A 13,984-nucleotide genomic window follows, 5' to 3' on the forward strand; every position below is an offset into this window, starting at 1 on the left:
ATTGAGATTAGAAAACCTAAAAAAATAAGAACAATTCCAAAACCTTTTTTTTAATGTCACAATCCCTTTAACATTTAGTTTTCTAATTTCTTAGATTTAAATTTTTTGATGAATTACTGAAAATATTTGATTGAAAATGTTTTGAAACAATAATTCTAAACAAAATGTAGGAAACAATAAAATAAAGGGACCCATAAAAATGGCTCTGCAACCCACAAATGGGTCCAGACCCAGTGTCTGGGAACCAGTGTACTATCGTATACCGTAAGTATCACCATTTACCAGCGAGCTGATGACCCCTATCAAACACTTAAAAATCACACCCGTGTGAAGTGAGTGGTGCAACTCCGTGTGGGGGTTCCCGGGGGGGGGAGGGGGAGTTCCAGAACCACAGGAATGCACCCCGGGGGCCGGGCCGGTTCCGGCTTGCCGCCAGGGTCCGAAACGGTGCCGGTCCCTCTACTGTACTGTACTGTCACTGTACTGGCACACCCAAAATCATCATATATACAGTTAATATGTGCATGTGTGTTTGTGTGTGTTAGGTTGCGCACAGGTGGTGAAAAATAACCATGCTGTTTTCGTGCTCATACCCACCCAGCCAGCCAGCCACCCACACACACAGCTCCGTAAGGGAGTGGTTGCACCACTAAAAAACCCCATACTGTATGGTTAGCGGAGTCCCTCAGGCGCTATACTAAACTCTTCACAAAAAGTTTGGAAACTTAACTTTGATCTGTTATTTCTCTACGCCCTCTCTTTTTTTTATAATGGGAGAATTGGCACTCAGAGCCTAAACTGGTGACCACCAGGTGGCGCTGAAGGAGATTTATCAACGATAAATATAATATAATACAATACCAAGTGGTATTGTATTATATATATTTTTTATCGTTGATTAGTCGCCTTTACAATGAGGTACAGTTTGTAAGGATCAGGCATTCGTGGAATGAGCAACACAGCTAAACGTGTGGGTATATAGCACCTCCAAATTGTTTGCCAAAATGTGGATGTGTTCACCCTTTCTTTGAGTTGCTTAGCGGTCGTCAAATAAGGAGTTGTTCACAAAAATGTTTTTCTATAAATTACCCACCCCATGATCATGTCAAAAATTGTCATCAAATTGTTGTCTCAGGAATGCAACAATATAGGCCTATCACAATTATTACCTAATCGTCTAATCAAAATTATTTGAGATAATCACAATTATTTTGTCATAATCGTCATATTGTTTCAATGTTGACAAAATATAGCAGATCTACAAGCTTACAACTGCTATTTCTCATTTGTTTTAGCATACAAATAATGAATATGTCAGTAATCTCTTTGTATATTATTATATATTTGTTGATTACCAGGCAAACAGAAATGTGTTCTTTTTTGTTCCAGTGTTCAATGCCAAAAACACAATTACATTGTTAATCACAATTATTTGTAAGACAATTAATCGTCAACTTAAATGTGTAAGTGTGACAGCTGGTATGCAACATAAACTAAAAACTATCCATGAATTCAAGGCTTCATGGTAAGTCTTTTTTGGGTGCACTACTCCTTTAAGTGGGGGGGTGGGGGGGGGGGGGTGCAGCCTGTTTGCAGGTACAGTAAAAAGGAACCATGAAGTGAAGCGAGCAGTGGTGAGCTTATACTGCAATACTGCATACTGTAGTCTTCCTCGTTTACTGTGGGGAGGTGAATTAGGCAGTCCATCTGTCAGTCAGGAGGACTGCTTAAAGTGCTGCCCTAATCTCAGCAGGGTTTTTCACAGGAGATTTGGAGAGCAGATTTGACCGAGTTCAAACTCGCATCACGTAACTCTGCAGAGAGCTTGCCACTTGTTTTCTTGGAAAGCGTGTGTGTGTGACGTGTGTGTGTGTGTGTGTGTGGGTGCGTAATTTGCGTATGCATGCCATGCGTCTTGCTGTGCACTACAAAGACACCCAAAAGCTCAAAGAAGCTCTAACCAGGCTGGCATAGAAAATACATCGTGGTGAACGTAGTGAAGGAAACAGGAGTTTAGTATAAATGAACCCTCACATCTCACAGCCTCAGAAGAAGGTTAACGATTGAAGTGGGAGCTGAGAGAGGCTGACATTTCACGAGCAGGCCAACGGTACTAAAATCACAACAACACACCGCCCGTAAGGACGAGATGCCACGGTGTTACACGCTTAAACATGAAGTGCTCAAACATACCGTATGCAATTTCTCTCATCATGGAGATTGGCCAGGCGCCTAAATTGGACTCTTCCAAGTCCGCACTGAAGAGATACTTGTTCACTCAGGCTTTTGGCAAATAATTTGTTTATTTATTTTTTGAAAGTTGCTACATAAATTAAATTATTATTATTAATTTATGTTATTTAGATATACACATAACATTTTATTTTCCACCAAAGTACAGTAAGTTTAACGTTTACTTTGTGCTTCTTTGGGCTCTATTTCCTTGTCCATTTACCATGTAATTTGTTAACAAGGTTTCCTGCCATTTGGATAAGAGCATCCTGCTAAATTGCCTAAATTGTAAACTTGTATGAACTGCCAGGAGCCATGTTGACAGTATGAATAGAGTGCCATTGAAATTAATTGAATTAATGTCAACTGACAAAACCAAAGGCTATTTACACACCACTTAAAGCTGATACTATATTTTTCCTCTGCCTCTAAAGAAGGATTATCTAGTGAAGCGCTGGTTTGAATGGACTGGTTTCTATTTCTTTCTCTCTCTCTCTCTCTCTCTCTCTCTCTCTCTCTCTCTCTCTCTCTCTCTCTCTCTCTCTCCCCCCTCCCCGGTCTGACTAGCTCCTACCAAACTGCTTCAGACAGACTCTAATCTGTCCTTCAACCCTTCCCAACGCCTCTCGCTTCCAATCTCATGTCAGGTCACGGTCTCTGGCTAATTAGGGTTTAGCTGAATTTGTCCGGCTTTTATGTCAATCAATAGTGGTAATGCATGGATGTTAAATGGCCGTGTTGGTGCACAGTATAGTAAATGGTCCACATCAAGCCCCCATGCCTCTGACTGTGGATGTACACCAAAACCGGGCTTCCTGTAACCCGAGACCAAGCCTGCACATAGAGGAACCGTGTTCAACCATTTCGCAGTTGAATTATTCATATGACACTAAAGCCTGGCAGTTTATACTTAGTTGGGCGCGCTGGTGTCGCGCATCCGGAAAAAACATCAGATCTACAGGCCCACCGGCATGCCTCATCGCCACGCGCGGTGAGATTGTACATCGGCTATTTTGAGTTTGCGCGTGACACTTGGGTGCATTTAAGTATAACCCCATGGCTTAGCCCAGACGCAGGGTTCAGTTCCAGTCCAATGTGCAACTATAGCCTGCATTGTCTGTTTGCAGTTGAGTACCATTCTCAGGTACTTTTTACTTGACTGGAGGATTTCCAATTTTCAGTACTTTACTACTCTACAATTATTTAACAACTTTAGTTACTCTATTATTATTATTATTATTATTATTACAAATGAAATCACACTAACCACTTCAGCCCTATATACATTTCGGCCAATTGAAAATAAGGTCACAATGCATCGCATTGAGAGCCTGTAGATCTGATCAGATTTTCAAAAGATATTTATACATTTTATACATTTGAAAACTTGTGAATTGGGACATTCGACATAAAGAGTAGGCTACCTTTTTACTTTGGACACTTTAAGCGCTTTTCGATACCAATGCGTTTGTACTTTTACTCCAGTACATTTTGATTACCGGACTTTTAATTGTAACAAAGTATTTCTACATTGCAGTATTGATACTTTTACTTAATTCACTTAGACCCGAGGCTTATTCTAAAGAACGCCTTATAAATCCTGAGCTAATTTTTCTGAAAATCGTCCAGATTTTAATTCAATGCATTTAAGAATCACCACTGTGTGTATAGGGATGGGCCGAGACATGGCCACGGTACAGATGAAATGTATGCATATATATGCACGCACAGACACACACACACACACACACACACACACACACACACACAAACACACACACACACACACACACACACACACACACACACACACACACACACACACACAATACATAAAAAAACTTTCACAATGATGTGCATAAAAGAAGGAAAAGGTGTGCTGCTTCTGAAATAATCTAACACCTTTTTGCAAGTGGCTCCTCCAGAGTAGACAAAGGGAAAAGATTGTGACAATTCTTTCAAACTGTAACTTTAAGAGCAACCATATGTTTTCCCCAACCACTCGCCACCCCTGATATAGCAACGAAACTTTTGTTCTCGTTCTTTGTTTACTCTCTTACCCCTTAAGCGTGTATACATCCATGTGGTTTTGTCAAACTGCAAAGACTGGTTCAGCTAGTGCTATTTCCCATCACAGGGGAGCTCTCAGCAGTCCTCCTTGACACCAGATGGCGTGTGTGTGCGTGCGTGTGTGTGTGGGTATGTGTGCGTGCACACACGTGCGTGTGGGTAATTATGTGTGCGTGCACACACGTGCGTGTGGGTATGTGTGCGCACGTGCGCATCTGCATACTTATGAGTGTGTATGTACATAATTGCTTATGGTTGTATTTTTTTTTCTGCACCAGTTTTACACCATTCCTTTGGCTGTCTCTGTTTGCCTAAAAATCTTTGTGTGTGAACACACAATAAATCACTTTTAACTTTATCACACATATTCGTTTACTTTACAAAGCACTTTGAATTGATATAGCTCACAGCAGAGGTTCATTTACATCCCCCCATGGGCACACATACTGTACATCAAAATATAGTTGAATATTCAGCGAAAACAGGCGAAAAGTTCTATGAAGATAGCATTGTGTTAAGTTGTGTTAAGTTATTCCCAGGTGGAAAAAGTCCGACTGAGACGTTAGTCAATTTGAATTGGAGCCATGGTAATTAAGATAGTTTTCAAAGGCTATAGATTAGATGTTTCCGCTGCGATTAAAGCCTCACTATATAACTTTTTTATCAATAAAAAGAACATTTGTTTAATCTGTACGGTACAGTATGTTAATACCATTTATTACATGGCTTGGTTGAATGCTTGATTCTGATTGGTCAATCACTGAATTCAGCAGTGTGTTATTTCTGGATGATGACCGATGGACTTTAAGGCCTCTTTTAGATGGCGACCATCTCCAGATAAAACGGCAAAGTCCCGTTGCGTTCTCATTTTGACGAGAACGCACACTTTATGAAAACGCTATAATGTCGCTATAGGTGGCGGTAACGGGCTGCCAAATAGACCAGTCACTCACGTACAAGAAGAAGAACCAGGTAGCTCCCCCTTCACGCAAAACACTATCGGGGTTTTGAATGATGCTTCCAGACCACGACGGGGTTGTGGCCGTCGCTCGCTGCCTGCTTTCTACTAACACGTTGAGGTGACAGACAGGCTGACAGGCAGCCCAGAGCATGCAGGCAGAGCGCGCCATGGGATGGTTGTATATTTTATAATACATTAGGCTACATAAACGCTGCTGCCTGCCGCCTATCACGAGGCATTTCATTCACATAATGGTTTTACATTCACCATCGTTGACGAGCAGCGCTTGTCAGGAGGGAGGCTTGTTCATTGGAGGAACTAATAAACATGCGTTGTGAGCCAACGTGAGCCCATGCTGTCATAAGTTTTGCGGATTCGCCGTTTTGCCTGTTTATATGGAGACCATAGACATAAACGGCGTTCTCAAAGATTTCCACTCTGGGAGGTGGTTTCACTTTGTTGCATTTTCACCTCCCGAAAACACCGTTCTCGTCTAAAAGGACACCAGCAAACGATACCTTATTTTGCCGTTTTCCTATGAACACCGTTCTCGTGTAAGAGACCACCTAAGAGACCGCCGTCTAATCAAAGACCCATGCTCGTATCAATCAGCCATGTAAACAAACACACCGTGTCATTTACAACTAAACATTGCTCTCAAGAATGTTTTTGAAAACATTTGATGCGAGAAATACACAATGCGGTAACCGAAGTATTCAATTTGATCAACACTTCCTTGTTTTCCGAGGCGACCGTGTCCGCCCAGCGCATCACTTACCATAAGCAAGGAAATACTTAGATCTGTCGTTTGCGACCGCATGGTCACATTTACTATGAAATCGTGCATTTCCCGTCAGTCAGTCAGTCAGTTGGTTGGTGGGTTGGTTGGTCACCCCAAGCATGACCATATATGGTCATGCCTCGTGACATCACGTGACAATATATATCAATATTAAGCCCATACATGAGACTGCCCATATATGGAGATCCCTGATGTCATCAATATTGGCCAGCAACTCTACATCTGACCTCAAACCTTCAAACTCCATCCATATATGGAGCTGACCTGTTCTGACATTCCATATGTGGATCCAATAGAACCAATATAACGTTAAGTCTTCATCAAAATGACTATGATCTATAATATAGCCTGGGAGCTTTACAAAGTTACATTGTGCAGACTTCTATTTCTTTACATCAAAGTAAAGATAATAATTAATAACATCCACATCCTCAGCATCACGTTTCCACAGATCATTGAGCCTCACCGTAAGCAGTTATTTACTATACAGTACTTTCTCATTTATGAACACAGTAAACTACTTACTAGTGTTCATTTAACCCATTTAGGCCTGACATCGAAATTTAAAAAAAGTCTTCTAAATTCTGACAGTTTTCTGAAATATCTATGTTGCCGTATCAGTGGTGCTCAATATTTCATGTCAAGGACCCCAAAAGGTATATGTAATTGGCCACCGACCCCCATTTGAAAATATCCCCAGTATTAAGATTTGAGTTAAAAACTCGCTCTGTAACGATATATATTCAAAGATTTCGGGCCCCATTTTCACCATTTTTCAAAAATAGCAGACCTGAGCTTGCAGATCTGCTATTTTTCAATAGTATAACATAATGCTTTAAAACACCAAAAGGGGTTCCCGCCCAAAATGGTTTGACAAACTAATTTGGACCCTTAAGTTAAGGGTCCATTTGGTTCCTTTTTCTGCGTTAAATTAACACTATTATGTATGTTAATCGGTAGCACATGCCGCTGCAACCAAATTATGGGCCACTCGTGATGCTTTTATATGAGTCTATTGACCATGTGTAGACCGCAGCCATGTTGCCATCAGAGTTTAAAAGCACTCGTTTTCAGTAAAGCAACGTCCTGCTGCCTCCTGCATTATGTGCACATTCATAACAGGTGGTATGCAGGGCAGTCTATAGCGAGCACTTCCAATGCACTGCAACACTTTAAAAAAAAAAAAAAACACCTGCAAAGAAAGAAAGTAGCTCATAACATGTCTACAGTGGATTTTTATGAAACAAACGCTGCAAGATAAGAAAGAGGATAACTCAAGCTTTTCGTACAGCTGCAATGTTGGTGAGTTTGACGTTGTTTAATACAATCAGATAGCAGAGGCGTATCTGCAATAATAGGCGAGGGCAGGCGTCTGCCTGTCCAAATCCATTTCTGGCCTGGCCAAAATCCATACAATGAGAAAGAAAAAGAGGACAAAAACAAGACATGAGAACTATTAGTGGACAGCTGATTGGCCGTCGAGGTAGAGTGCTACCCTCAATCACCCGTTGGAATGTAAATGCATGCCTTTCAGCCTTTGTGTCCTACTCGTCTGGCAGGTATATCTCTTTGAAAACCTTTAGTGCTACGATTGTGTGCGGGGGAGACGACAATTAACACATCTTGCCTGTCCAAAATGTAATTCTTTGCCTGCCCAAAATGTAATTCCTGGAAAAGCCACTGTCAGATAGGACTTTTCTGTTTGGATGAATCGGCTGTCAATGGGAAATTGCACCTTGTTTTGTTAGCACCCTGCTAACTTATGGCAGATGGCCGGATTGGCCGCGGTCTGCATATGGTCCATACCCGTCTATGAGCACTCATCCCTGGGCATAGAAGCCACCAAAAAAAGCAGATATACCAACCCACAGCGTGTGGCCGATAAATTGGTTGCATGCTCACTGTCAATGAAAATGTGTACAACGCTGTCAAAATTAAAAAAAAATATTATAAATTTATATTGTGGTATATCAGACATAAGAATTAAATATTGATACTATTATACCATATTCTGCAGCCAATTAGCCGCAGATTATGGTTGTGAGCCATCACTTAATGCTATCATGTAAATTGGGCGTAAACTGGACTCATGTCATGTGGTCAAAAAGCTGCATGGCATGATGCCTAAAAAGTTAAACACATTTTCTTTACTAGAATGTATTCTTTCTTTTGTCTGTTCTCGACCAGTCTATCATCGAGATCCTTTTAATTTCCTCTGTAATTAATGATCTGATGTTTTCAGTTTTTTTGTGATATGGCTGATTTTGTTTCGCTTTAATCTGATTTATGTTTAAAAAAAGATAAGGGTATATAGGCAACAATATAAGCCTCGGCTTCAGCCTATACACCTTTTCGGTGCCACTATTAGTGGCATTTACATTAGTGGATGTAAATGTATCCATGTATGTTTGTACTGTACGTACATGTGCTCTTTGTACTGGACCGAAATAAAACGTACTAACTAACTAATGTTTGAAGTACCTGGAATAATGTCCTTTAACTAAGGATAATAATAAGTGGGTTAAGTCACAGTGACGCCACCATTAGTTAAGGGTGAGGAGTGAGGACCAGGAATTGACGATGAGTTCATGATAAATTCATGGTGAATTAACGTACATATTCATCAATAATTCATCGTCAATTAAATGTTAATGAAGTGTATGGATTAGTATACTCCAGTAAAGTGTTACAATGCGGGTCTAGAATTTGTATGTTTCTTCATAGACCATTCATGGGTTCCTATAAACTTTTCCGGATGCAAAATAATCATATTTGAAATGCCCCCCACCCTGACAAGCACTTTGTTCGGCTATTTTCACATAACATAACAACAACTTTGCCTCTTATGTAATATTTGACAATTTGGCCAATTTGGTCTTAAAAGTCATTAAATTGTGCATACCACTTTGTTGTATGTTGGTTTGTTTACTGTTGAGTGAGGAAAAATAATAATAAAAAAAAAAAACATATAGGCACACACACACACACACACACACACACACACACACACACACACACACACACACACACTTGGCTATCCACACGATGTCATGGAAATAACAGTTGACTGTATAGTAATGATAGACTTGCCTTCTTTCCATTCTCCGTGGTATTCTTCACCATTTGAGTAGGTGAAGGAACCTCTTGTTAGGGTCATGGGTCCTCCTGACACACACACACACACACACACACACACACACACACACACACACACACACACACACATATGCACACGCACGATCGCACGTGCACAGACAGACAGACAGACAGACAGACAGACAGACAGACATGCACAATATTACTCATATTGTGTAAGATGCAATTTGAACGGTGTCTCTCTCCCTCAGCATAGCAACAATGGAGTCAGTGTAGTTCTCAAACTTGTTGTGCCGCGACCCTAACATTCATTAGTTTCCAGACATTTTTGATATTTTGCGCACACAAAAATGCAAAGATTGCAGATTGCATGAAGTGACGTGCTGTGAGCACTAGTGTGAGCCAACGTATATGAATGGATAAAGTGGTTAAAATGATTGTGATGTTTTAGGCTACATTCATTAACTAAGGGTCCATTTGGACCCCTGTCAGGCTCCTAAACCAGGCATTGAGAAACACTGTTTTAACGACATAAACGTATAATGTGCTTTGTGTTAACATAATTACGATTGTTGTATGAAATTATATAGCCAACAAAATACCCTAATATGTGTCTTTGTCTTCAATCAACATCTGCCTCTCTGACACTGGATAAATGGACATTTAAACATGGATAAATGGTCATTTATTCAGCTGCATAATGCTTTCAGATGAACATGCCAACGCCATGCTGTGAGGTGTGTGCGTGTGCGTGTGTGTGTGTGTGTGTGTGTGTGTGTGTGTGTGTGTGTGTGTGTGTGTGTGTGTGTGTGTGTGTGTGTGTGTGTGTGTGTGTGTGTGTGTGTGTGTATCCCTCCATCTCTAATGTTGCCACAGTAACGGCACCATATCCTTTCATCTTGCCGGCATGATAGCTATAGCGCTGACACTACTGACATCATCATAGCCTAATACTGGCCACTAGTCCAGACTCCAGATACATAAACACCATGACAGCAAGACAATGTGAGCAGATGCAGCATAGCCCTTATTGTCGAGTATAAACAATGATTTTTGTTTTTTTACCTTTTAGGTTATTTTAAAACGACTGTCTTCTACATCACATCACTCAAAAGACAGAACACGGCGGGTGGTGAAGACAGACTCGGCACATCTCTCTGTGACAGTTAGCTTCCGTATCTAGCCTCCTCACACAGCATCAGCATCTTTCCAAGGTGCCGCAATCCTATTGTGTATCTTCTTCCTGACCTTAATTCAAGCTGTGTTCCTATTGGCTAAGCGAGTCCCCCCCCCCCCCCCCCCCCCCTCGGAGGAGGAAGACATGTTTCTAAAGGGTAATGTTTTTGCCCGAAGTTCAACGACTTAATTAGCAAGAGTGCTCCACTGTTAAAAAAAAGAAGAAAAAAAAGAAAGAAAAAACGTTTGCCCTTGTCTTTAATGTGGTTAAGCTATACCTATGTCTCTGAAGGGTTATAACACGTCACCACCGAGGTTCTTCTGTTAATGATATTATATGATTTCCATGCATCAATCTGGCGATTAAGCTCTGCATGTGTTTGGGGTGAATTTTATGGAACTTGATTTATGCTTCCCCAATGCGCAAAAAGGAGAGGGGGAAAAAAGAAGCTGCGAGGCAGGATGCCAGTGTTGTGTTCTTCTGTCAAGTGAGATGATGTCTTTCTTTCCAAACCAATAAGCCAAAGTAAAAAGGCAAATCTAATCATATTCTGCAAAAGAGCTTGACACGTTATATATAGGCTATATACCAATTAGGCTATTCTGTACCATACACTTATACAATAAATAAAACAAACTATTTTAAGTTACATTTCTATAATGTGGTCTATAGCCTAGAGCAAATAATACTAATAATACTAATAATACTAATAATATTAATATACTATACTAATGTCCCTATGGGCATATGCTACACTTATACACTTTCATTCTTATTCTTAATACATTTTCATGACCTTTTAATTTATTTTTGTCTTTGTTTTGGGGTGTAAATTATGTAGTTCATGGGAGTATAATTATATTGTTGTTAATAACATCATTATTGACGCACCCACGCGGCCACCGGCTTTAGGAAATGCACAACGCATAATCGAAACACTGCGCATTTAAAACACATGGTGCCCTTTGACACACATACACTAATCCATAGCAAAATTTTGAGCAGCAAAGAAAAAGGCAAACTGTGTTTAAGTAGCCTATATAGTTAGTTGTTCACTGCATGACATTATTCTATAACAACAAATACAGTCCAACATTCCTTTAAACTGTACACCGTCACCCACCCCAAGCAGGGGGGATTTTTGGTGGGTGGGACAAATCAGCGCTCTCTCTCTCTCTCTCTCTCTCTCTCTCTCTCCACTCCAGCCCAGGCAGCATATAGAAAGGGATGCTGCAGCACTAACTCCCCTCATATCGCTACTCTACTCCACCCAGCAGCCAGCCCGGGTCTCAAAACTATTGGTGACGTGCGCGCAGCTGAGGGAAGCACCCAGCACTATGTTGTGCACGCCCGCGGGAGGGGCCGATAGAAAATGGCGAGTCTGTGCAAAAGGCAGCAATGCACGATAGAGAGGCGCGGCTTTCGCCAGGAACTTGACTCGTGGAGGCACAAACTCATTCACTGTGTAGGTAAGCTACGTTTTGGCATTGCGCTGGGTGTGTGCCGTGGACCAGCGGGGTTCCGGAGGGTAAATACTTAATATTCTGCTGTTATGTTTTTTTTTTCCAGGGAGGAGAAAATCTATAGCTCCTCACGGGGCGCAGCGCGGAGCTGTCATCTTTTTTTTTTACGCGCTGGCTGTTGCCTTGCGCTGCCCGCCTCCCACCGGACATATGGCCAAAAACATATTCCTTTATAAGTTTTTGGGGGATGTTAATGGCAATACGGCTTGTTGTCTCTCTGCCGAGAGCAATGTCAGTTATTTCTTTGATTGTTTGGTGACAGGGGGAGGGGGGGGGCTCTTAAAATGTGCCCAACATGGACCATAGGCATATTCCCCCACCCTCCTATATTATTTCATTGCTGTTTATTTATTGTAAGCAGGGCGTGTCACGTGTACCAGATGGAGTTGTGGCTCGGCCAATCAGGTGGCTGGCTGTGTCTGTGCGCGCCTCCGAGTATTGGGGTTTTTTTGGTGGGGGGAGGGCGATGCGCGCTCCTCTGCTCTCCAAACTGAACGCCGGTGGAGCTATAGGCAGTGTTGCCAGGTCTGTTTATTATAAGCGACTTTTGGGATTGTTTTTCTGTTAAGTTTCCTGTGAATATTGGTTAGTTGTGGGTTACGTTTTTGGGGGATTTGGTTCTAAAGTGTATTTGATTATTTCTGGGCTTGTTTCTTAATGTTTAAAGTAAACCAGTGTGGTTCATAAACATTTTTCATTTGGCAAGAATTAATAGTCCCTAATAGATTAATAGTCCTATGCATTTCTTTCAAAAATACTCCCCCCGGGACCCCCCCCCACCCCCATATATCTTTTTGAGAAAATAGCAGATCTACAACCCCACAGTGATGCATTGTGAGCTTGTAGATCAGCCTGGTAATCGCTTCTTTTGGGCTTGTTTTCATAGACCACCATGGTTGCTTATTTCTCGGGCAAGATATGGCAACACTGTAGCTAGCCTATAGCGCGCGCTACCGGCGCGCTTTGCCCTCGAAATCGGCGCTTGGTTTTGGGAACGCGCATTGCTGCATTGGGGATATGTCAGTGAAAATAATTTTGTATTTTAGGGGGGGAGGAACGAAGGTGGGGGTTGACAAGGAAAAATAGGGCTTTGCTTTTTGATCGCCCCTGGTCTCGAATGAAAGCACCTTATAGTCGCCTACTTGTTGAAGTGATTCTTTCATTGAAGCCGATGGTGATGATGATGATAAACAGTTGAGGATTTGTTCAGCTGCAGTTTATAAAGCGATGTTTATGATTTCTTCTTATTCATAAAGACATATAGCCTACTACTGTGTGCTTGTTGCAAGTAAAGGACAGTGTGATGCAGTGCTGGGTTATTATGGATGGTGTATACAAATAGCTTCGGTTGCTGAATATTAGGCTATTGCAGCGAATATGAAAACTGCATCACATTTAGTTTGCGACCTTTAATTGAGTCCGCGTGCGTTTTTATTTTCCTTTTCTTTTCTTTTTTCCATGTGTCTCAACTATACCCCCCCGCCCCTCCCCGTTTCTTTCTGGTATTTCATTAGCTTTGTTTAATCCGGTTAGATCGTCGTATCCGACGTTATTGCGAGATTAACATCCACTCTTCGCCTCTGATCTCCCAACCCCTCTCTCTCTCTGGTTACCTCGGCTGGTTTCCATGGCTCTGATGGCTCATAATCTGGCTTTTATCGCCGCAAACCCTGATCGGACGCACTGTGGAAAAGGGTGTTGCGGCTTTCGCAATGTTTTTGGATGAATTTCTCTCGGTCCAGATGTTCTGTTTGACCCGTCACCCACTTAACCAGCCAACCGTTTAATAATAATAATGCACATACTGTACACAGACTAGTGACTACTGTTTTCCTCCAATATGGATATTCTGTTTGTTGACATAGGCCTGTATGATTATGTATTTTTTTTAACGAATGACAGAATGTTTTCGGGTTTTGGTTTATAGCCTATAGCCTACTATTCGCGTTTGCATAACCTTAAAGTAATTAGTAAACCTATATAGCCACGAGGTTATATTATTGCTTTTGGAGATAGAAACTCGTTCTTTCTTTAAAAAGTTAAATAACTGTCAACACATCATTTGGCACAAAGGGTTGTCATAGGCTGGTGTTGAATATTGCTGTCAGTGTCACGTCTATATA

General features: G+C 41.4%; 1 protein-coding gene across 1 annotated transcript in view; it reads left to right on the forward strand.

The window, feature by feature from the left end:
* Positions 1–11,710: 11,710 nt before the first annotated feature.
* The window catches only part of lcor (ligand dependent nuclear receptor corepressor), a gene marked incomplete at both ends in the record, with an annotated part of 99,353 nt that continues 97,079 nt past the window's right edge, over positions 11,711–13,984 (forward strand). The window contains one exon of the mRNA XM_083764400.1: positions 11,711–11,807. Coding sequence (XP_083620526.1) covers positions 11,711–11,807 — 97 coding nt within the window. The remainder of the gene's footprint in view (positions 11,808–13,984) is intronic.

Source organism: Protomyctophum parallelum, assembly GCF_964188405.1.
Source record: "Protomyctophum parallelum genome assembly, chromosome: 5".
Lineage (NCBI taxonomy): Eukaryota > Metazoa > Chordata > Actinopteri > Myctophiformes > Myctophidae > Protomyctophum > Protomyctophum parallelum.